This window comes from Mustela putorius, unplaced genomic scaffold (assembly GCF_011764305.1).
Source record: "Mustela putorius furo isolate JIRA1106 unplaced genomic scaffold, ASM1176430v1.1 tig00000196_pilon_pilon_pilon, whole genome shotgun sequence".
Lineage (NCBI taxonomy): Eukaryota > Metazoa > Chordata > Mammalia > Carnivora > Mustelidae > Mustela > Mustela putorius.
In genome coordinates this window covers 4,812,803-4,835,881 of record NW_025421310.1, presented here as the reverse complement: position 1 = coordinate 4,835,881, position 23,079 = coordinate 4,812,803, and the positions used below count along the sequence as shown (strand labels likewise).

Sequence of the window (23,079 nt, the reverse complement as noted above, 5' to 3'; positions counted from 1 at the left end):
TCAGCAAGTGCCTGGCTCAGCTTTTTGGGCAGAAGAACAAATGAGCCATTTGTTCTCCCCAGAGAGGGAAGAGCTTCCCACTGTCTGACCTCGGATAGCAGGAACAGTGCCCTGATGTCGAGCTTAGACTATGGCCAGCTGCTGGGCTTGAGCATCTTGCCTGGGTCTTACCGGTGCGAAATGATTGGCCTGCCTGGCAGGCCATCCGAGTCTGGTCTCCTGCACTGGGGTCCGCCCTAGCATGGCTACTCACAAGGGGCATCAGCGAGGCAGAGTGTTCTTCAACCTTTTTCTTTTCCCTTAAAGCTAGGATCTATTGTATGAAACATTTTATTTGGCCACCCAGTATACATCACACAAACTATATGTGAAACAAAACTTTAACAATACTGAATCTCTACTATGTGCAGTCCACTTTTCCTTCCTCCTGCCCATTCTGTTCTAGCCTATTGAATTCCCAGTCCATGAACCTGTAGTTTGCAAAACACGGATCTAGGGCAGGTCCCTCCCCCTGGACGTTTTGACCTAGCCAGCAGTTTATCTGTATTGTGAAGCAGGTAGGAGAGGGGGGTGGTGCAGACATTTACGTTCTCTTCCTGCAAGGTTAAAGCCCTAATCTCCTAGGGCTGGCGAAAATTCCAGTAGCAACTGGAGACTGGGAGGAGAGGCAGGGAACCCAGCCAGAAGCGAATAAACACCAGCCTTCTTAATGAATTGTCCTCGTATGTCTGCTTTGTGCCAGGCACTGTGCTGGGCCTCATTCCTTCTTCCGACCTCTTTTTGGGTGGAAGAACAAATTAGCCATATTCACTCCCCAGAGAGGGAAAGAGCCTCCCGCTGTTTGACCTCAAATACCACTGCCAGCGCCCTGATCTTGAGCCTAGACTATGGCCAGGCGCTGGCCTGAGCGTTGTGCCTGCACATATCCATCCACCCTCACAAGGAACCTAAAAAGGACCGTGACCTCCCCCACTTTACAGGTGAGTAAACTGAGGCGGGGGCGGGGTGGACCGGGGAGGGTAGGGAGGAGGAGCGGCCAAGACTGGGACTAAATGATCCCAAGCAGCTCATTATCGCTGCCACAGGGGTGGCGCTGGGGGTGTTCCAGGCCCCTGGTTTCAGGGAGGGTAACTGTAACCCCCTACTCTCCCATGGTCCTAGGAACCGTGCGTGAGGTCCGGTTGTGCTGGCAATGCACGGACGGCGGGAGATGAAAGGGCGGGTTACGGGGGTCCGTGGGGCCAGTTCCCAGGGTACCGCTGAAAAGGATTCTCTCTGTGCCTCAACTTTCCTGGTTGTCTCCTTCCCTCTCCCGGGCCCGACTCAGTGCATCTCCCCCAACTCCGGGGACCCCGGAGCCGCCAGCTCTCCAGGAATTGGGAGTTTCTTGACGTTCCCTACCCGGGCTTCGCGAAGGGCGGGGATAGTGTGGCAAGGGGCCGCCGCGCAAGTGCAGCTCGCGCCTCGGCCGCAAACGGCGGGCCTCACCTGGGGCCGGAGGCTCCTGGAGAAACGCACCGACCGGCGGGCGGGGAAGTGCTGACGTCCCTGTCCTCTCCCACCCGCCCGCTACCCCGCCCCAGGCTTGCCGCCTCAGCCTCCCCGCCTGCCCGCGGCGGGTGGGCGCTTCCCTGCACTCTCCGCGACACTTTGCAGACGCTCCCCGGCGCCGGGCATGGGCGCCGCCGCTGTCGGTCCCCTGGCCGGATTCCGCGCGCGGGTGGGTGAGCGCGGGGCTCTGGCCCCTCCGACCCCTGGCACCCGTGGGCGGGGGGTGGTCCCGCGGCCTAGTGCATCTGACGAAGGGACCCCTGGCCAACATCGCTCCCCCTCCCACCCGGGGGACAAAGGGCGGGGGCGGGGGCGCATCCCCACGCGTGACCTTCCCCCGCACTGCGCACGCGCCCCCTTCACCACGGGGAGGGGCCCTGCTCGCCCACACGAGTGCGGGGGTGGGGCGTGGGGAGGCGCAGCGCGTGGGCTGGATCCCCATTCTATGCCTGGAAGTTGGGGCACGGTCCCCTCCTCCCTGCGGCTCTCATTTCTTTTGGCCGCGAGGTGAACCGTGATGAGGGTCGGCCCCATCCGGGCCAGGATGTCTTGGCTCTGTCGACCCCGCGGGGAGCACACTCCTTCTCTCAGTGGCTCGGGGTCTGGGCCCCCAGCCTCCCCATCCTAGGAGCCCAGGAGTTTGAAACCCCAGGTGTCCTCCCAAAGACCCAGGAATCCTGGCCCTTCGCACCACCCCCGAGTCTTAAAGAGTTGGGCCCCACCGTCCCTGGGATGTCCCTCCATCTGTGGCTGCCCTTTCTGTCCAGTGCCCCTGAGGCGCCAAGCTGCCTGGGTTCACTGGAGGCCGAGCCATGAATGACCGAAACAGCCGGAGGAGGACACGTGAGGAAGCTGGGACCCTGCCTCACCCTTGGACACCCCCCCCCCCCCCGGGCCCTGCCCATCCCTGCCCTTTCTTCCCCCGGGCTGCTGTGGTTGGGGGCTGGTCTGAGGTGGCTGGGGCCTTCCCTGGGGTGACCCCTGGCCTCTCCCCTCCAGTGAAGAAAGACGATGAGGCCTTCGAGATCTCCATCCCCTTCGATGAGACGCCCCACCTAGACCCACAGATCTTTTACAGTCTGAGCCCCTCTCGGGGAAACTTTGAGGGTGAGCTGGGGGGGAGGCTCAGAGGGACCCCAGTCAGCTGGGGTGCAGGGTCCTTAAGGCCTGGGGTGTGACCAGGGTTCCCCCGTGTTCCTAGAGTCTCCGGATGCCACATCCCCAACCGTGGCCCTGATGAATGGTGTCAGGGCCCAGCTGCACATGGCCCTGGAGAGAAACTCGTGGTTGCAGAAGCGCATTGAGGACCTGGAGGAGGAGAGGGACTTCCTGCGGTGTCAGCTGGACAAGTTTATCTCCTCGGCGCGCGTGGATGCAGGTGGGGCACGTGAGCAGAGTCCCTTGCCTCACTCCGGGGCCCTGACACTAGGCTGTGGCCTGGGATACAGAACCGGGATACAGAACCCTTTTCTGCTTTCATTCTTTGGTGGTCCAGTGGCGATCTCTCCCTACTCCCAAAGCTGTTTCTAGGACCCCAGGATCAGCTTCTTTCCTGCTCAACTCCTGCCACTGCTGATGGGCAGAATCTTGTGGCCAGTCCCAGCCAGGGATGCTCAGGGCTTTCCTTTTTTAAATCTTAACAGCCTGTTTTGGAGAGTCCAGCTTCTGCTCCCCTCCACAGGATGTTCAGCCCCTGGCTGGCTCTCCCCCCGCAGGCCCCCATAGTCCCCTGTGATTCACCTGATAGCCTGGGAAAGGGGTCCTTTTTTTCAACATGTGTGTTACTGGGGACCCCTCTGCTCTGGACCACCTGTGGCCTGGGTTGCTGGGACCTCCCATTGTCTCGCCACGCAGATGGGAACCTACCTAGGAAGCCTCGGCTCAGGGCCTTCTGGACTTTCTCAGTGAAAACCCCCATACTGGACATCCCCCCAGCCCACTGTACCCAGAGCCCGGGATTTCTCTCAGGGTCTGAATCCCCCACCTCAACCAAGGCCTTGCTTGCATCCCAGATTTTTAGTGTCTACTCTTCTGGAGGTCCCACCGAGTCCCCGCAAAACTGCTCCTCCACCATGGGAGTCTAGAGTCACAGACTCTCTGAGGTGTCTGGTCCGGTCTTGGTTCTCTCAGCCCTTCCCGCAGATCTCTTGCCATAGAGCTTAGGAGTCTGAGGGGCATGAACCCACGCTCCACCTGTGATCTCCGCCCCCAAATGCTCTCAGCCCTCCTGCTAAGGACTGCAACGTCTATGCTGTATTGTCTGTTTGTCTCCTTGGGGGCTCCAGCCCCGTTTAGGCCCCCCCCTGCTTCCTGGGGACCTGTATATGATGTGACATCTATCCCAATCTTGCAGACAGCCTCTTGCCTCCTTCTCCCTTCTGTTCTGGAAGTTCATGTTACGGGTCTCTCTCTCTCTACCTCTTTCCAGAGGACCACTGCCGGGTGAAGCCTGGGCCCAGGCGGGTTGAGGGTGACAGCCGGGGTGGGGCTGGGGGCGAGGCCTCAGATCCGGAATCAGCGGCCTCCTCACTCAGCGGAGCGTCTGAAGAAGGCAGTACTGTGGAGAGGAAGAGACAGAAGCAGAAGGGAGGTGCTGGCCGGAGGCGCTTTGGGAAGCCCAAGGCACGGGAGAGGCAGCGGGGTGAGCAAGGCGCACTCGGGGTGGGAGGTCAAAGGGTCTGGGCTGGGGGCTTGCTGTGACCTTGGAGGAGGCTCTCCCTTCTCCCCTAGCCTGGTTGTCTGTCCCAGACAGACTCTCCATGTAGTCTTACTTCGCAGTCCACCCTCACCAGCCTTGCCATCTGGGTCTGAGCTTCAGGTTTCTCATCAGTAACAAGGGGAGGGGGGTGAGGCTCAGCGGGGGCTGGGAACAACTCCTCTCTGGGCCTGCCTTCTCTGATTTTTGCACTTGTCTCGCTCTGTCTCCATGTCTCCCACCACCTCTTGACTCCTCACCCACGTGTCCTCTGGATTTCCATGTTGTTCTCTTGGCTCTTCTTGTATGGGGCTCGCTGTCCGTGCCCCAGCTCTGCCTCCCATGTCCATCTCTGTTCCTCATGTCTTCCTCTCTGCCTGCCCTGGCCTTACAGTGAAGGATGCAGACGGAGTCCTCTGCCGCTACAAGAAGATCCTGGGCACCTTCCAGAAGCTGAAGAGCATGTCTCGGGCCTTTGAGCACCACCGAGTAGATCGCAACACGGTGGCGCTGACCACGCCCATCGCGGAGCTGCTCATTGTGGCCCCAGAGAAGCTGGCGGAGGTGGGCGAGTTCGACCCCTCTAAGGAGCGTCTGCTAGAGTACTCGCGCCGCTGCTTCCTGGCCCTGGACGACGAGACCCTCAAGAAGGTGCAGGCGCTCAAGAAGAGCAAGCTGCTGCTCCCCATCACCTACCGATTCAAGCGGTGATCCTGCCCCACCTGGCCTGGGACACGCCCTTGGCCCCCACTTCCCTCCCTCCTGTGTCCCTCCTGGCACCGGGCGAGCGTGTGCATGAGTGGCGTGCTCCTCCAGAGGCCCTGGGGTGTTTCTGCACGTGCCTCTCCTGCTCCTGCAGATCCCCACTCTCACCCCAGGTCCCTCGTATATAGATCTGGTCCCCTCCTTGCCTCTCATGTTCCTAGCAGCCTCCCCTTTCTCTTTAACCCCTGGGGAGGGGCGTCCACTTAGCCTGGCTCCGAAGCCCCCAGGATTAGGTTTCTGCCCTTTCCCAAACACTGGCACCCCTCCCACGCGAGCTGCACCGTCCTGCCCTCAACGGGCACTTCCTCTGGGGGACACTGAGACTCTCTGCGGGGCCAGGCACTGTACATACCCCGTCTCTACCCCCAGCCCCGAGGGGAGGCTGGCCCACTCTGCCAGGAGCTCTCCACCCGCATTCCGGGCAAGAAAGAATTATTCAGAGAATTTAAATTAAAGAGAGACGATAAAATTTGGAATAAACTAGGTCCGGCTCCTTTTTGGAGGGGTGTTAGTTGCCGCGGAGACAGTGACGGGGGTCCCGGCGAGTTCCACGGAGCGGGCGGTCAGGCAGGGAGCAGGAGCTCGGCGAGACAGGGTGTAATTAGCACCCCCGGCGGCAGGGGCGGGAGGAGGGAAAGCAGCTGTGCCCCAGGCAACTCGGAGAGGTAGAGCTCCGGCAAAGAGGCTAGCTCGACTTGAGGCGCGGTGGCAGGGGCCGGGACTCAGTGACCGCTGGCGGGAGCGACCCCGGCGGGGACCGGGAAAAGACACCTTCGGGCGGAGGCTTCCACGCCCACCCGCCAGGAGGCGGTACTGCCAAATTACCGCTCTTCCGGAAGTGCCCTCTACGTCGCCTGCTGCGCCTGCGCTGCGGGAGGGGAGCGAGCGCGCTTACGCTGTTGCTACAGCAACCAGGAGACGGCGGCTGTGCCTAACGGTCTGGAATCCAGTACCTTTCCCGGAGTGAGGGAAAGTCTCGCGCATGCGTGCTGGGGCCTCTGGCACCCGTTCGCGAAACCTCGCCTCAGACCGACCTCTACGCAGGCGCAGAAGCCCAACTCGCTCTCCTCCTTTTCCACTCTGCGCAGGCGCACAAAGCCGCGCTGGCAACCTCCGCAGCGGCCGCGCGCACCCTTCACCCCGCTGCCTGCTTTTGTCTCGCGCAACCTTCTTAGGACCTCTGCGAAATCGGCCCCTCTTTTCCTCCGCTCTCCTCACCCGGAGGGCCAGCGGCAGAGAGCCGGGACCCCGCCCTTTTTCCGTATCCCTTCTCCTGACCAACCTCGTCTCTGTCCTCCCTCCCTTTTCGGTTCCCGAAGCCGGAAGGAGCCGAAGCGCCGACGGAAAAAACCGAAGCTGTCTCCCGTGAGTGAGGCCTTCCCGAAGCGGTGGCGGAAGGAGCCGAAGTTCACCGGCTGGGGAGGAGTGAGTGCAGTGTCCGGAGAGAGCCGAAGCTTGGCATCGGGTTTAATCCTCGGGTTCGAGAGCCAGCGCTGGAAACCTTCAGAAAGCGCAGAAGTGCGGGACGTTTAGGATTGTCGGAAGTAGCCGATTGCTTGTATAGGGCCGGCAGCGAAGAGCGGGTCGAATCTGCGGGAGCAGCGAGAGAAGGGGACGGTTTGAATTGTCGGAAGAAGCCGAACCCTTGGAGGGGGGGGCGCTGGGCGCAGAGGAACGCGCGGACCTACGAAAACGCCCGAACGTTGAAGAGCTAGTTTCCGAAAAGTTACGATAGCCTGGGAAGCCGTGAAATCCTCGCTTCGGGTGTTTTCGGAAGCTGCCGAAGCCGCCGCTCGCGATTTCTTCTACGGCCCGGAAATAGCCGACGCTATTTGGAGCCAGGCTCTGGGGAGGAGGGGCGGTTCGCGGGCGGGAGGGCGGGGAGAGGGGCGGAGCCGGGGCGGGGCGGGGCGGGCGTCCCGGGCTTGATTAGGTAGGAGGCGGCGGAGCGCCGGCGGCGGCCGGAAGTAGCCGAAGCGAGCGGCGGAAGTAGCCGAAGCGGCCGGAGCGGGCGGGCGGCAAGGCGAGGCCAGAGCTGCACAGGCCCTTACGCGGCCGCCTCAGCATGTCGGACTTCGACGAGTTCGAGCGGCAGCTCAACGAGAATAAGCAAGGTAAGGGCGCCGGGGGCGTGGGGCGGCGGGCGGCGTGGCTCCTGGTCTCTCCGTGTCCCGCGCCATTTTACTCCTCTCTTTCCCCCTCCTTTCAGGGCCGCGCGGCGCCCCCCCCACCGCTCCGCTGCGCGCGCCTCGCTCACGTGACTACCCGGCGTGCCGCGGCGCGCGGGAGGGGAAGGGAGGGGAGGGGGCGGCGGGCGCGGGTCCCGGACGCATGCGCGGCGCGCTCCGGTCTGCGCCCCACGTGGTCCGCGGCGGAGGCGGCGCGGACCCGCGGGCTAGCTGGGAGTTTCCTCGCGTACTCGCCACCCTCTTTTATTTTTTTCCTTTTTAAAATACTCTGAAAAGAGGGTTTCTGTGTATCGATCCCGTGGTGCTTCCTTTCTTTCCCGCTGCCCCGGCACTTCCGCTTCCGGCCGGGCCCGCGGCCCGGGTCTCCACGCCCCTTTTGTCCCAAAATGGCGGTTGAGAGCCCCCTTCACGTGGGCGCGGGTCTGCCCCGCCCCCCGCTCCGAGGCGGCGGGCTGCGGCGGTGTCCCTCATGGGAGAGGACCCGCGTGCGTCCTTGGGGCGCGGGAGTGGGGCCGTCCCGGCGCCCGCGGCGTGGAGTGTTGGCTGCTCGTTTGGTCCCCATGGTGGGGCGCGTGGACGCGGTCCTTGCCGTGTTGTGCCGCGCGGTGTGGGACGAGGGGCGTGGGGATTGCGGGGTGTCAGCACCAGGGCAGGAGGTGCACGCTGCTGCGGTCCGTGTGCGGGTACGGGCGGCCAGGAAGAGGCCCTGCTCGAGCGTCCGTGCGCTGGCTGCCGTGCTTCCCGAGACCCCTGTGTGGGTGTCGCGGCCCTGCGTTTGCGGCATCGAGGAGGGCCGTAGTGCTAGTGATCTGGGCGCGCGCCCCGCGCTGGGCTGTTTGCTGAGCCGGTGGCTGTCTTAGGAGCGCGCGAGGCGGAGCCGATGTGTTTGCTCTGCGCGAGGAGGCAGGCTCGGGGTTCAGCACTTCCGCGGACCTCAGCTGGTCCCGGGCAGAGCCCGGGTCACGCGGGGAACACGGAGAGGCGCGCGTGCCGTGGTGTTCGGTATACGCTAAGGGCTTGATAAGCGGCGTGGTTTTTGTGAAACTGTTCTTTGTGCGCTGTCGCATTCCAAAGCGGAGAGGCCCGTCTTCGTGGAGGTGGCGCCGGCGCCGAGAGGTGCTTTGCAAGTGTCGTCGGGCCGCATCCTCACCGCGTGGGCCCACGGGACCTTTGTTTCAAGGAGGTTTGGCTGTGTTTGCGTGATTTCCTATCGTCAGGAGGCAGAAAGGCTGCAGTCCTCCCTGCATCTGGCCGGTGGGAGGCCGGGCTGCCGGCCGGTACTGCTGGAGACCTTTCTTTCCCACTCCTGGCTTCTCTGCGGCACTGGGGGGCCAGCCCTGAGCCCCAGCCTGAGTGCGGTTGGTGGAGCTGTGTTTGTGGGGAGGCGGGAAGCTCTGTGCACGTGTCGCTCTGCCTGCCGATCCTCCCCTCTGGGGGCCAGCCTCTAGCTTCAGCCCATGCCTGGGGCACGTGTGTCAAGACGTTTATCTTGAGAGTGAATTTCCTCCTCTGGTGGCAGGCATCCAGCGGGCATCTCTGCTTCCTCTGCCGTCCCTCTGGCTGTGTGTCCATCTCAGACCCTCGCCTCAGGGAGAGTTCTTGGGGCTCAGAGCCTGTTCATTTACCAGTGTGGAGCCAGAGGCCCGCAGCTCCAGGCCGCAGCTGCTGCATGTCTGGTGCCATGCCGGTTGGTCTGTTCCTGCTGCACCCCAACCGTGGTTAGGACCAGTTCAGCTTTCGTTTTCCTAACTTGGTAGGGATACTAGCATCATTACTGGCAGCTTTAGGCAGACCCTTGAGGGTTTTGCGTATCCTGAGTTAAGGAGTGTGTCCAGGTGCCTAACCATACTTGATAACGTTTCAGGGTGCACTTTCCGGGCACACTGTCGTGTTGGCCCCGGTCTCTTTATGTTATTTGGGTTGAAATGTTTTTTCTGCACAGGAAGGGCTGAGGGCAAGTGGGGCTACTCAGCATAGATGGGTTTTAGGAGCATTCTTTTGTCTGCTGCTCTGGTTTTTCTCTTTCTGAGGTGCTTGTTTATCTTGAGTTTTAGTGGTTCTGGAATTGAGCTTTATTTATAGAAAGTTCACACAGGAAGTCTCAGGAAACAGGATGAGGTAGTAACAAGGGGGCTAAAGGCCACCACCTTGTCCTTACTGCATCTCACTGCTTTTGTCCATGGACGCGTGGTAGTGGAGGAGTTGGGGTGACTTCGAACCAAAGAATAAGGAAATGCACTGGGACTCGGTGCTGGTGGGTTGGTCTGTACCTCCTTCCTGGGGTGAGAGGTCTTTGAGCGGAGGCTTCTGTGTTTTTATGGGCCTGGCTGTGCTCCATTCTGAGTTGCCACCCCAAGGCCATTGAGGGGGTTGAGGGAGCCAACTGGGGCCTGGACCCCAGTCCCTGGCTTTGGGGGAGGGTGGGCAGGATGGGGTGGTTTGGGATACCAGCCTGTGAGGGCGGGGGCTAGGGCACGCTCCTCCCCCAGCTCCTGAGGTGGGGCCAGGTACCTCCTCTGTAGCCCAGGATCAGAAAGGGGCATGTCCCTAGAGGAGGGCATCCTGCATTCTTCACCTGGTTGGGAAGGGACCGTCAGGTGTCCTGGCTTCCTGGGGATGTCAGATCCTGCCTGGCAGCTGACCCCGGGGCCTGATGGTGGGGCTGTGGGTGCCAGCTGGTTGAGGAGGTCTTTCCTGAGGGGTCGCCAGTTTTCTTCATTCAGGAAAACATCATTGGGTCTCTTGATTCCCCAGCCTCTAGCCCTGCCCCTCTCAGGGACGACCCTGGGGTCAGGCCCCTCAGCCCTCGAGGGGGACCAGGAGCCAGCCTCCTCTGTCTTCTCTGGCTCCCCAGCTCCTCCTGAGCAGCCTCAGGTATCTTACACCCCGGGGGCGTTTCCAGGCCCTGTCCCCTCAGGTAACCAGCTCCCGTGCCCTTGGTCCCCCAGGGTCCCTGGACTGGCTTGTGGACCCAGGAAGCCTGTTGTCTGCCCTCCTCCACTGAGTCCCTTCCCCTTGGGGGTGGCCTCCCTGGGGCTCGGGGCTTAGCCACCAGTGAGTGGGTGGGCTGGGCCGTGTCCTCCCTCAGCTCATTCTCCTCCCCCTCCCCCTGGGCCAGAGCGGGACAAGGAGAACCGGCACCGGAAGCGTAGCCACAGCCGCTCTCGGAGCCGGGACCGCAAGCGCCGGAGCCGGAGTCGGGACCGGCGCAACCGGGACCAGCGGAGCGCCTCCCGGGACAGGCGGCGACGAAGGTACCAGGGCTTGGGGACTCCTGGCTGGGCACAGGTGGGGTGGGCTGGCCTGGGAATGGGGTGTTGGTGCGCTCAAACCTTGTGTGCCTGGGATTCTGGCTTTTCTCTGTACCTGAGGGAGGGGTCTGTTCCTTGCTTGAGTTCTAGGTTTTTTTTTTCCTGTTTCTGGAGTTTCCTTCAGTTTCTGGTGTGTTGGCGAGGACAGTAGCTTCTTTATCTTGGAGTTGAGTGTGGAGTCAGGGCACTTGATTCTTTCTTCCTTCGTGACCCTGTCCCAGTCTCTGTCACTCAGGGCTGGTTTCTTTTTCCCACTGTCTGTCTGGTTCTGTGTGGGATCGTCTGCTGGGTCCTGAGCTTTGCCTCCTGGGAAGAGGTGGTTCTTGAAGTGCGGCAGCATCTCTGACCCCTGCCTGTTCTCTGCTCTTCTAACGCTTCTTCCTCGTAGACTGCTCTGTGTTTTCTGTCCCTTTAGGTGAGGAAGGGTGGGGTAGGTGGAAGTTCTCCTGCCTCCTTCCACCTCAGTTTCTCCAAGTAGAAAGTGGTCCATGTGGCCTTTTTGCCCTTCCTCAGTCCCTCTTTCCTGGGGTGGGGGAGTTTGGGGGGCATGGCAGGGCCAAGGGGGCCTGCTGGCCCCAGCCCTGGGGCTCTGAGCCCTTGGGGAGGTATGGCGTGTGGGGAAGACGAGGGTCCCCAGTCACCCTTCCCCATACCTTTCCCTCCCACCCCCCAGCAAACCTTTGACCAGAGGCGCTAAAGAGGAGCACGGTGGATTGATGTGAGCTTCTCTTCCTGCCCCTTCCACCCCGATGTCCACTCCCTTTGTCCCCTCCCCTGCCCCCGTGCACCCTTCCCTGTCCTCAGCCAGCCCCAGCCCAAGTACTGGGGAGGAGATTCCACTGGCCTTGAAACCAGCACCCTCCCCCAGGCCTGGGTGCGGCCCTGACCCAGATCCTCTCCCTCCTGGAGAGCGCTGCACTCCTGGTGGGGAGCTGAGGGGAGCCTGGGGTGCTCGCAGGCCCACCTTTGGTCAGACTGAGGTTGTCCTGCCCCGCTCTCCCCTCCCCCCTTCCCAGTCGCTCCCCCCGCCACGAGAAGAAGAAGAAGGTCCGTAAATACTGGGATGTCCCGCCACCTGGCTTTGAGCACATCACTCCCATGCAGTACAAGGCCATGCAAGGTACCACATCTCAGTAGGTGATGGGCTGAGTGTGCTGGGTGCCTGAGGGGCAGACTCTGATCTGGTGGTGGGGGCCGGGCGGGGGGCCAGGGTAAGTTTTGTGTCCTGGGCCTCCTGGTTTCTGCCTTTTAGACCACCACAGAGGAGATGCTGGGAGACTCCCTTGGCAGAGTGGGGTTGAGCCTCCCATCGGGCTGGTCCTTGGGGAGCTGCCCTCCTGTGGCTCTCGGGGTGTACATTGGGTGGTCCCTAAACCGGGTCAGGGGTGTAGAGGATAATCCTGTTCTACCTTTCTTGAAGCTGCGGGTCAGATTCCAGCCACTGCCCTTCTCCCCACCATGACCCCTGATGGCCTGGCTGTGACCCCGACGCCCGTGCCCGTGGTCGGGAGCCAGATGACCAGACAGGCCCGGCGCCTCTACGTGGGCAACATCCCCTTTGGCATCACTGAGGTACTGCCCGTCCCCTGCCTTTTCCCTGCCCCTACCCTCTCCCCCATCCTCCCCCCCATTCCTCCCTTTCCCTCCCTTCCCTCCCTCAACCTGCACGGGTCAGACTCTGCTCCTGCAAGGCCCCCCGGCCCCCTCCCAGACGGACCGATGGAGTTGAGCCAGCCAGGGGCCGGGCTGGGGGTGGCCCTCTCCCTCCCTCCCTCTTCCCCTCTCCCGTCTCCCCTTTCCCAACCTCCTCCAACAACCCAGGGATCAAGCACACACATAACGAACCTACGAAAATCCATGAATCCGTATCGAGAGAGACAGAGAGGGAGACTCGCACGCGCGCGCAGGCTGACACACAGACATACACACACACAGACGCACGCTCCCCTCAGATTTCTCTGACACACTTCTGGTTTTCTGCCGCCTGTTCCCCGTCCTTTCCCTACGTCCCTCCCGTGGTCGCTGCTCTTTTGTTTTTGATGGCCCTGACCTCCCCAACCTTCCCCACCTCTCCTCTCCCCTCCCCTCTCCCCAACCCCTTCCCGTGGCACCCCGAGAATCCCGAGATCAAAGAGTTGTTTCCATTTCTCTTTAAAGTGAAATATTGTGGGGCTGAGATCCCTCGTAGCAACAAAAAGTTTGCTACCGTCGTCGAAGGCAAGTAAGGTCCATTCTGACTTTCTCAACCTGCACTTTGCTACGTTTGATAAAGCAGCCCCCGGACTCCAGGGCCAGATCCCGCCACATCACTCTTTTCTCCTCCCCTCCCGCCCACCCTGCCTCACCCCACCTTCCTTCCCTCCACCCTCCCTGTCCCTTTGCTCCTCTTTCTCTCTGACTTGGTGTTCTGTGTTTCTGCCTGCTCTTTCTTTGCTGCTTTCTTACCACTTTCCTCTTATTGCCATTGGATGCTTTTTCTCTCTCATTCAATCTACTCGTTTTCTATTTGATCCTTTTTTTTTTTTTCCTGTTGTCCCTGTTTCCATGTGTTTTTCTTGAACGACGTCTCTTCTCTGGGGCCCCCGTGGCCCTCCCCACAATTCTGGCCCCTGGCTGTCTTTCGCTACTGCCTCCTTCCTTCCCTATTTTCTCTCATTTTTCCTGCCTTTGTTCCTACTATTGATCTCTTTGCCCCCATCCCTATTCCACTGTTCCCTCCCTTCTTCCACCCTTCCCTGGCCCCTCCCTTCCCCTCACCCCCAAACCCCTCTGTGTCTCCCTCTCTCACCCTCCCCTCCTCTCTCCACCTCCCTCCCCCCGCCCCCCCCTGTCTCCTATTCCCTCTGCAGGAGGCCATGATGGACTTCTTCAATGCCCAGATGCGCCTTGGGGGGCTGACCCAGGCCCCTGGCAACCCCGTCTTGGCTGTGCAGATTAACCAAGACAAGAACTTTGCCTTCTTGGAGGTGAGCCGGGTGCATGGTGGGGTCAGGAAAGTGTGTGTTCCTCCCGGCAGCACCACCTCTCCAGCAGCCCCTGTCTCCTCGGGCTGTTGTCCACTGGGCTCCCTGACCCTTACCACCTGCTACTCTTTCAGTTCCGCTCAGTGGATGAGACCACCCAGGCTATGGCGTTTGACGGCATCATCTTCCAGGGCCAGTCGCTGAAGATCCGCAGGCCTCACGACTACCAGCCCCTGCCTGGCATGTCAGAGAATCCCTCTGTCTATGTGCCTGGTGAGTTGGGGCTTTGTCCCTCCCTTCTGTCTCTGGCCTAGCTGGAGATAACTTGGGAAATGGTGTGAGTGCTTCTCACCCATTTCCCCAAACCTCTGGAGCTGGGCATTCTCGCTTGGGGTTGCACAGTGGCTGGGGGACATGTTGAGGGAGGTGAAGGGTTTGTAGCCTGACTGTCATTCTCGTTCTGGGACTTTGGCAGTCAGCGTGAGTACAAGCTGTCAGGCTCCCAGTGTGGGGACGGCAGGTGGATAGTTGTTTATTTTTCTGGTCTTGGGGTTTCTCTTAACTTGAGCTTTGGGCCGTTTCTCATAGCCGTGTCGAGTAGTATTCTGGGTCAGCGGAGAGCATAGCAGACCTGGGCTCGGAGAGTTTTTCTTGCAAAGGGTCAGACAGTAGATACCTTTGGTTTTGTGGGTCATGCCATCTGGGTCCCAGTTGTCCTGTTGTGATGTGGCAGCCCACACGCAGCCTTCTGATCCCTGAGTGAATGGGGACGGCCTTGTCCTTTACGGGTACTGGCTTTCCCAATTCTTGTCTCATCACATGTCGTATAGTAGCCCTTAGAAAATTTTGCAGGCTGTGCAAAAATGGCCTGCCTGCCTGGCTAAACCTGCAGGCTAGTCACCGTCCCTTGTGGTGAGGTGGGTGTGGCCGTGCTGGGGTGCAGGGACCAAAGTGGGCTTGGAGGAGCCTGTGCTGTAGTGGAGCTGGGGGGGTCCTGGGGTTCAGGCCCTTGGAATTCTTCCGGGAGAGGTGGGTGAGCACCAGTGCTCTGGGCTTGGTGGGGAGGAAGTAGTGGTACATGGGATTCAGCGGGCTGAGGCTTCGGCCTGAAGGACACCTTTTAGAAACCAAGCCCACTTCTGGCAAAGCAGGGGATGTGGAGGCACAGAGAGGTTGGCACATCAGGACTGGGTGCTGGTTCGCTGGCTCATTGCTGGTGTCTTCTGCCGTAATCACTTGGTAGGTTCCGTGGAATTCCGGGGTTCCACGTGACTGCAGTGTCCTATGCACTGACGTGCTTTAAGCACATGGCGCGGTGACATTCTGTGGGTTGGCATCTGTGGGACCTTGTCCCAGATGAAGCCATGGAACCTTCTTTTGTGCAGAGTAAACTTTTTAGAAATTTTCTTTTAGAGTGAGGGGGGGCAGAAAACCTGGAGCAGACCATGCTCTGAGTGCAGAGCCTGTTGTCGGCTCAGTCCCACGATGGCTAGCTCGTGACCTGAGCTGAAAGCAAGAGTCAAGCAGCCAGCTGACGAGGCTCCCCAGGCGCCCCTTTGCTCAGGGAATTTAGTGCGTTCCAGTCACGGTAGATCGTGTAAGGAGCCTGTCCGCTCGCTGAACTTACTGTCAGGTGCTTTCCCCAGTGGGCTCTGTGTCTTATTTTATTTTTGTGACAGCCTGTAGTACAAGGTCAGTGAGCGACAGCTGGGGGGCCAGATGCAGCTTACTGCCTTCTTTTTCTGAATAGGCTCCACGTCCAGCCTGGGGCTCGAACTCCCGAACCCGAGCATGAGGCACATGGTCCAATGACTGAACCAGGCACCCCCTGCCTTGTTCTGAAGTAAAGATTAGTTAGTAGAGCCCAGCCCGTTGCCTGTCTCTGGCCTGTTTCAGGGGCAGTGGTGGCCAGTTTGAGGGACAGAGACCCTGTGGGCCAAAACAAAAAGTTCACCGCTCAGCACTTTAGTGATCAGCGTGCTGGCCACCGTGTGGACACCGGGTTCCCATTTTACTCTGGAGGAAAGCATGGCAAGGCCACCATTAGACCCGGGGACAGCTGCTTGGGATGGTCTTCACAGAGTCATGGGCCCCTTTCTAGAGGGGCTGTTGGTGTGATGAAGCTGCTGAAAGATTGCTTACTGTTCTTGCTTTGGGATTTGTCCGCCCAGAGAGCCCGAGGGTCTACAGTCCCAGTGCCCAGGCGGGCATGCTCAGTTCTGGGAGTGTGGCCGGAAATGGCAGTAGGTGGGATCTGGTCTCTAGGTTAATAAGCGTTTTCTGGTTGGTGTTTCTGTATAGTAAAGTTTGTGTTCTGATCTCTAATTTTCACTTATAAAAACAGTTTTGTTATATAAAGAGCTTAACGGGGAAAAACCATGTGATGAAATTCAGCTGACATTCTTGGTTGGGAGAGGAACAAATCAGGAACCCAGAAGGCGACTTCTTGACCTTGATGGAAGCATGTCGAACTAAGACTAAGCTCGTATCCACTGGAGTCGTGAAACCTTAAACATTCGTTCCCACCGAAGACAGGCCTAGTTATTCGGGAGTGACAATGGGATCCTGGTCCTCCTCTTAAGACCAGAGGGAAACCTCGATGGGGAGAACATGGAGTGCGGGAGGTGCTTTGGAGGCAGGAAAGCCGAATAGCCATTCAGGGTGTGAATTCAGCTCAGCCCTGACCACCCGCCCCTGCCAAGCCAGGCTCCCTGCTCAGTGCAGGGCCAAGTCCCACTCTCTTAGTGGAGGTCTCGGCCAGGTCCAGTGGTGTGTGCACGGTAGGAGGAAGTGACATTCCAGATACAAGAGATTGCTCAGTTGGTGTGCGCTGGGTGGCCCTCCAGAGAGAGGATGATAGGCGTGTGCCGGGTGGCTCTCCGGAGACCGTAGGTTTGAGGTCAGCGAGGAGCCCCCCTGTTGTGTTCGGAGAGGAGGTTGCCCAGGGGCTTGATGTTTGGGCACCGGGGCTGGTTTGTATCCCCCTTTTCTGTTTGTATGACCTTGTGTGTTGTTGTCCTGGCTTCAAAACCGTCTCGCCCTCAGGGTCACTGTGGTCCTCCCTTCTCTCTGGTGCCGGCCTGGCCTCAGGCCCCCGTTTCGGGTGCGTACTCCCCGTGGGTGGTTTGCATTCTCTGTCGCAGGCAGGACTCTTCTTGTTGCATGGACGAGAACGGTGAGGCCCAGGGGAGCCTCACTTGGGGCTGCTCCCCAGGTTGGAACCCAGGGAGCCCAACCCTGGTGCCCTCAGCACCATATCCTTCCCTGGGGTGCACGACCAGCGGGTATGAGCCTGCCGAGGTGCATGTGGCGCTGCTCCTCCTCTTCTGGCACCACTGGACATGCGCCCCAGCCTCGTCTGCTGGTGCTCAGAGTGATGGTGCCTCAGCGCGGCAAGAACTGCCTGTGGAGTCATAGGTCACAGGGGCTCTAGGGATGGCTTTTCCTGCGTGTGTGGATCCTGGGTAGAGCTTCCTTTCTCTGCCTTAGTTTGTGCTGTCTTACCATGGGTGAGGCCCTGGGGGGCACTGAGGCAGTGGATCCAGGGAGTCTGCCTGTAGTGTCTGGCCTGGGGCCTCTGCTCGTCCTGCCTTGGACACATGGGGCCTCCGTGGTCTGCATCCCCACGGCCCCACCCTGACATGGCTCGGCTCTGGTTGTTCAGGTGGCTGGCGTAGTGGTAGGAGAGGAGGGGGCACCCTTCTTCGAGTCCAGTGACTCAGTGTCTGGTGCTTTCTCCCATCCTCCATCTCACCTGTTCCTCCCTACGACAGGAGGAGATCGGGAGGGCGGGCGGTGTGGACTGAGGTGGGCAAGGCCATGCTGCCGTTGGAAAGTCTGGGGCTGGTTGGGCTGGGTGGCTGAGGTTTTTCTCTAACACAGAGCCCAGACAGCCAGCTGGAGCTTGGGTCGCTCACAGCTCATAGGAAGCCTCCAGGAATTGAAGCTGGTGGGACCAAAGGGTTGAGCCACCTGGGAGGCACTTGTGTCTGAATCCAAAGTTGAGTGGAGATGGCATGATGGGGGTGGACACATAGTGGTCATTAAAAGCGCTTTGTGGACACGAGCCCCCTGTGATATCCTCGCTGGTCTCTCTAGTCACGGGTCTGTGGGAATCAGGCATGTCTCTGCCCTCCCGGACCTGAAGCCTCAGGCCTTTCTGATTTCACACACAAGAGGACAGAGAAGGTCTTGCTTGTAGTTGCAAAAGGTACAGGACCATAGAGGAAAGGGCCACGAGTCCCACTGGGAGGGCTGATGTAAACATCAGGTGGGAGGAAAGGGCTTGGAGTTGGGGTCTGGCTGATTGGGGAGGGGCGGGAAGTTGTCATCCTGACGCCTCAAAGGGAGGAGGGTGCAAGCCCACACGAGCTGCTATAGTTGGCAGGTTTGGGTGTGAGTTTGTGTCTTTGTGGCTGCTGAGCGGGGACTTTTGCTGCTGTGCACGCTGGTCTGTCACAGTGTGGCGGAAAGTTGCTAGTGTGAGTCTTGATCTGGGGGGTTTGCGAGACAATATTTGCTGGGCCTCTGTGGCTAGGGCAGGTGAGTGGATGGTGGAATGCTGGCCTGTTGCTGTCACAGCAGGCATAACGGGCCTATCCCTGTGCGCTCGCCCCGGGGCTCTTGGGGAGAGACCTCATGCTGGAAACCAAAGCCTGTCTACTCCCCTTTTTCCCCAGGAGTTGTGTCCACGGTGGTCCCCGACTCTGCCCACAAGCTGTTCATCGGGGGCTTACCCAATTACCTGAACGATGACCAGGTAGACCCCTTGCCTCCTCCTGGCTTCTCCCCTCCCAGTCTTTGCCCAAACCAGCCCTCATGGAGTTGCGGCCCCGCCGCAGGTGAAAGAGCTGCTGACCTCATTCGGGCCTCTCAAGGCCTTCAACCTGGTTAAGGACAGTGCTACGGGGCTCTCCAAGGGCTACGCCTTCTGTGAGTACGTGGACATCAACGTTACAGATCAGGTGAGCCCCGGGTCCCTGGCCCTGCTGCCTCCACCCTTGCCTCACCCTGCTCTGCGTCCGCACTGAGGGCTTTCCTCGGGGTGGGAGGGAGGAGGCCAGCCTGCAGCAGGGTCCTGCCGGGGGACTCGGCCCCTTTCCCTCGGTTCCAGCTCTTTCCAGGCTCTCCCCACCAATGCCCAGCTCTGGGCTATTGGGGCTTGGAGGGAGGTGTCAGGCGCCTGGCCCCTGACCCACACCTCTTCACTGCGCCCCCTCGCCCCATCCTCCATACACAGGCCATCGCGGGGCTGAATGGGATGCAGCTGGGGGATAAGAAACTGCTCGTCCAGAGGGCAAGTGTGGGAGCCAAGAATGCCACGCTGGTGAGCCCCCCGGCACGTCATCTTCCATTGGCTAGAGGGACACCTGGGGGTGGGGAGGACTGGGAGGGGCTGGGAGCAGGTCCCTGTAAGTTGTGACTCTGGCTTCTTGGGCCACACTGACAGTGGACACATGGGCCTTCAGGGGCAGGGTGCGGGGTTTTCTCTGGGTAGGCCTCTGGGGGTGCTGTGTGGCCCTGGCCATGACAGTCCTCTCCCGCCCCCCCCCCCGCCTGTTTCCCCACAGAGCACTATCAACCAGACCCCTGTGACCCTGCAAGTGCCGGGCCTCATGAGCTCCCAGGTGCAGATGGGCGGCCACCCAACTGAGGTGCTGTGCCTCATGAACATGGTGCTGCCCGAGGAGCTGCTGGACGACGAGGAGTATGAGGAGATTGTGGAGGACGTGCGGGACGAGTGCAGCAAGTACGGGCTCGTCAAGTCCATTGAGATCCCCCGGCCTGTGGATGGCGTCGAAGTGCCCGGCTGCGGAAAGGTGTGCATGGGTGCCTGCGCCCCGCCCCCTCCCCCTTGTCCACAAGTGTACGATACTGCTACACCCCAGATGGGTGTGGGGCTCCCCAGAGCGTGGCCCTGCAACTGCTGGACTTGGTCATGCCCCTTACGCAGGTGGTTTGGTTTTGTCTGTGCAATGGGGAGAAAAGTGCTAAAAATAGTCATGATAGCAGCAGACCCACTTATATCTCCTGTTGGCCAGGTGCTCACTAAGCTTATCTTTGTGGCCCCTCTGGACCTTTACAGCATTCAGGCCACAGGGTCAGAGCTCAAATTCTTGTAGTCTGGTTTCCCAGGCCACTGAGTCATGTCGCTTCTGGCACTGTGCCAGGTTGTAAGCACTTCGAACCCTTCTGGGGCAGAGGGTGGGGGTGGGACTTAGGTCATCTAACCACACAGCTAGTGATTCAGGCCTTTAAGCAGGGAAGTCCTGGGGCCTGCCTTGTCAGAGACAGCGTGTATGCTACCTCAGGTAGCAGCTGGGAAGGGAGAATTACTCTGATGCTCTTAGACAGGAAGGTAAGGTCAGGGGGTGGCGTTAGTAGGCCCAAATGACACCAGATCATCCCAGCAGGCAGGTAGGGTCTTGAGCAGGGAGTCCAGTGAATGTAGATGCCCTGGGGTAGGAGCCCAGTGTATGTGGGGACAGTGGCAAGGCACGTGTAGTCTAAGCAGAGAGTGGTGGGAGGGGAGGTCTGAGGTTGGGAGCTGGGGCCCAGTACAGCACGTCTTGTCAGCCTCTCTGGGTCCTAGAAAAATGTTGGGTGTTCCTGGAGTGAGAAGGAAGCCTTTGGGAGGTGTGGAGTGTGGTGGTTGCCTGACATGAAGAGAGGTCCCGTAACCAGGTAAATGCAGTCAGGGATGCTAGGCAGCTGCTTACGCTCCAGCCCCCAGCAGTGGGTTCTGCAGGCGGAAACGCAGAGGGGGCAGAGGTGCTGGAGGTGTGCTCTCTCGAGCTTCTCGAGCTGACAGCTTGTGGTCAGCCAGTTGGAAGATGGTGACCCTGAGAGAAAGTCGCAGCCAGAGGGTGGAGTGAAGTCTGTGGATTTGAGGCCCAGTACCTGTAAACACTCCGATCCTGGTGGTTGACTGGGGTGTGCTGGAGCCAGAGGAATAGGAGTCGAGTAAGCTGCTCTGACTCCCGGCTTAGGTGACTGGGTGGAAATGGCAGGTGAGAAGCAAGGGAGATGAGCAGGTTTGGGGGTGGGGGTCAGTGTTGGGGAACAGTGTTTGCGGGCAGTCTGAGGTCCTGAGACACCTCGGCAGAGATGTATGAAGCAGTGAGCTGGACAGAACTGTGTTGCGGGCCTGAGGTCTGATAGAAACGGAGGCGTCTTCAACACACTGTTCCTGTTTTGGTGTCAGCTGCATGAGCTTGCCCAGGGAGCAGTAGAGTGAGTGTCAGGGGCCAAGGGACAGGATTGGGAGCAGTGTTGGGGGGATGATAGGCAGCATTCCCCCCACTTCTCCTGCCCAGTCCTCATTGGTATGGTGTGGTGGAAGCCCCCATACCTGGCATGTTAGTTACACTCTGTGCTGTCATGGGTGTTGGGATGGAGCCTGGCTCCTGAGGGACTGAGTCAGTATTTGTGGGAAGGATGAACGGGTAGACCTGCCTGGTGTCTGGGATTATCTTTTGTTTTTAGACTTTGTCATTCTTTTCAAATGTACATGAAAGTACAAGTAATGTAGTGACCTAGTACTGTGGGTCACTTCCATTCTGTTATAGTATTTATATATCCTAGTGCCTCATCACCCAGCTTCAATTTAACTGTAGCTTGTCATTCTTTATTTCTGTATTTAGCTTCCCAACTTTTTTTCCTGAAATAGTTTAAAGCATATTTCCTATATTTTACCTGTAGTAGTCAAGTATATTTCTCTAATGTCTGAGCTACAGATAACTTGGTGCCTGGTAAGTCTTGCTTTGAGGACTGTGCCATGTACGTTTGGATGTGTAGCCCCATTCCTGGCCTCCTCCCGGTAGATGGTGGCTCCTCCTGCATGGCAGCACTAATACCCCCCTCCTGTGGACAGCCGAAAACATCTCCAGATGTTGCAAAATATTGCTTGGGTACACATTTGTGCTGGTTGAGAACTACTGCTTTAAACTTTCAACAGTTAACTTCTAAATAATCATAATGAAACTACAGTATCATTATTACAGTAACAAAATTATTCTTAGGATTTACTTAAATTTGTGTTCAGATTTCCCTGTCTCACGTGTCTTTATAAAAACTTGGTTTAAGCATCCAAACAAGGGTCCATGCAATTTTATTCAGAATGTTCTTAAAACTTAACAGTTGCACATAATGCTCTGTTTTTTGGCAAGGCATTTTGTTGAAGCATCGGGGCATTTGTCTTAAAGAAGTCCCGTGTTGTGAATTAGGTCGGTATTATCTTCCCCCTAGCTCACTCCCTTGTAAACTGGTGGTTAAAACAAATGAGAAACTTCACAAGGTCATTTTTTTTTTTTTAAGATTTTATTTATTTGACAGAGAGAGCATGAGAGGGGAGAAATTCAGAGGGAGAAGTGGACTCCCCATGGAGCTGGTAGCCTGATGAGGGACTCGATCCTGGGACTCCAGGATCATGACCTGAGCCAAAGGGAGTGGCCCAACCAATGGAGCCACCCAGGAGTGTCACCCCTCTGCCCCCCGGGTTTTTTTTTTTTTTTTTAAACTTCTTTATCTGTCTTCTGGGGAGAACACAGCCCTTCGGGAAAGCCCAGCAAGGTGTGTGGCACAGGGGAGACACTGAACACAGGTGCCCCTCTTTCTTTGAGGAGCTTGCTGCTGTTCCATGTGGCTCTGCTCTATACACTCTTATTCTTTGACCCTGGGTTCTGGGGGACATTTGGGTCAGTTCTCCCAGACCTGCAGCAAGGCCCTTTCCCTCCCTCCCTCCCCTGCAGATTTCTGGGGAGATGGTGGCTGGTTGCTGTGGCTGAGCTGGTTTATCCTTGGGGGCTGAGACCACCTTGCCTTCACAACCTGTCTTTTATTCTCGCAGATCTTCGTGGAGTTCACCTCTGTGTTTGACTGCCAGAAAGCCATGCAGGGCCTGACGGGGCGCAAGTTCGCCAACAGAGTGGTTGTCACAAAATACTGTGACCCCGATTCTTACCACCGCCGGGACTTCTGGTAGAGGTGGAGGGGGAGGGTGGGGGCAGGGCTGGTTGGGGGCTTCTCCCCCTCCCGCCCCCCCTCTTTTCCCCCTCTGAAGAAGATGGGCAGAGGAGTGACAGCCGAATGACAGCCGGCAGCAACTGGAATGGCAGCAATTGGGGGTGGGGTGGGGTGGGGTGGGGGTAGGGGTGGGGAGGGCAATGGGGGAAGTGTGCGCACAGGCCCATACAGACACATGCACCCACAGACAGAGGGAAGGGGTCGGGGTGGGGAGGGGGTGCACAGCAGGGCGGGGTAGGACCCCCACAGCCCCTCCCCAGAACAGCCTCTCTTCTCCCTTCTCCCCAATTCCTCCTTTTCCCCACTGTAGAAACATAGTGTGTTTATATTTTATGGCCAAACTATTTTGAATTTTGTTGTCCGCCCGGTGCCCTGCCTTCTCCCTTTCCAGGACCACAGCTCCCGTCCTCCTGGCCTCTGGTCCCCAAGCCCTCCCTGGTTTCTTACGTAGTTGACTCTCCTCTTTAGTCTCCCTGACCTGCGCCCCAGCCCCGTGGCCCCGTCCCTCTTCTCTCTGTGGCAGTTTCATATTTGCTAAGACGAATTTGCTCATTAAACATTTTGTTGTATTTTACTTTACG

The 23,079-nt window shown here is 58.9% G+C and overlaps 2 protein-coding genes across 11 annotated transcripts; both read left to right on the top strand.

The window, feature by feature from the left end:
• The first annotated feature begins 843 nt into the window (after positions 1–843).
• On the top strand, positions 844–5,491 carry CCDC106 (coiled-coil domain containing 106). Of its 7 annotated transcripts, XM_045076894.1 has the most exons (7): positions 844–980; positions 1,584–1,720; positions 2,319–2,394; positions 2,551–2,658; positions 2,753–2,929; positions 3,980–4,192; positions 4,641–5,491. In XM_045076894.1, exons 3-7 carry the CDS (start codon positions 2,364–2,366, stop codon positions 4,955–4,957), a joined length of 846 nt encoding a protein of 281 aa, XP_044932829.1. In that variant the 5' UTR covers positions 844–980; positions 1,584–1,720; positions 2,319–2,363; the 3' UTR covers positions 4,958–5,491. The 7 variants fall into 7 exon arrangements, with proteins under 7 accessions (XP_044932829.1, XP_044932830.1, XP_044932834.1 ...); XM_045076895.1 differs by lacking the exon at positions 1,584–1,720; XM_004776975.3 differs by lacking the exon at positions 844–980 and having other exon boundaries at positions 1,033–1,724.
• Positions 5,492–6,933: 1,442 nt separating this feature from the next.
• U2AF2 (U2 small nuclear RNA auxiliary factor 2) lies at positions 6,934–23,077 on the top strand. Of its 4 annotated transcripts, none has more exons than XM_004776980.3 (12): positions 6,934–7,125; positions 10,319–10,454; positions 11,185–11,229; positions 11,528–11,631; positions 11,932–12,083; positions 13,361–13,477; positions 13,609–13,747; positions 18,154–18,233; positions 18,316–18,438; positions 18,714–18,800; positions 19,045–19,293; positions 22,323–23,077. In XM_004776980.3, the coding sequence occupies exons 1-12, from the start codon at positions 7,077–7,079 to the stop codon at positions 22,455–22,457; spliced, it is 1,416 nt and encodes a 471-aa protein (XP_004777037.1). In that variant the 5' UTR covers positions 6,934–7,076; the 3' UTR covers positions 22,458–23,077. The 4 variants fall into 4 exon arrangements, with proteins under 4 accessions (XP_004777037.1, XP_004777038.1, XP_044932828.1 ...); XM_004776981.3 differs by having other exon boundaries at positions 18,714–18,812; XM_045076893.1 differs by lacking the exon at positions 11,185–11,229.
• Positions 23,078–23,079: the final 2 nt, after the last annotated feature.

Bases quoted from the DNA above. Each gene is read 5' to 3' on its own strand.
- U2AF2 (XM_004776981.3), top strand. From the start codon at position 7,077: ATGTCGGACTTCGACGAGTTCGAGCGGCAGCTCAACGAGAATAAGCAA. The intron at 11,230-11,527 runs GTGAGCTTCTCT...CCCCCTTCCCAG, and splicing joins GAGGAGCACGGTGGATTGAT to TCGCTCCCCCCGCCACGAGA. The intron at 13,748-18,153 runs GTGAGTTGGGGC...CTTTTTCCCCAG, and splicing joins TCCCTCTGTCTATGTGCCTG to GAGTTGTGTCCACGGTGGTC.
- CCDC106 (XM_045076895.1), top strand. From the start codon at position 2,364: ATGAATGACCGAAACAGCCGGAGGAGGACAC. The intron at 2,659-2,752 runs GTGAGCTGGGGG...CCGTGTTCCTAG, and splicing joins CTCTCGGGGAAACTTTGAGG to AGTCTCCGGATGCCACATCC. The intron at 4,193-4,640 runs GTGAGCAAGGCG...CTGGCCTTACAG, and splicing joins GGCACGGGAGAGGCAGCGGG to TGAAGGATGCAGACGGAGTC.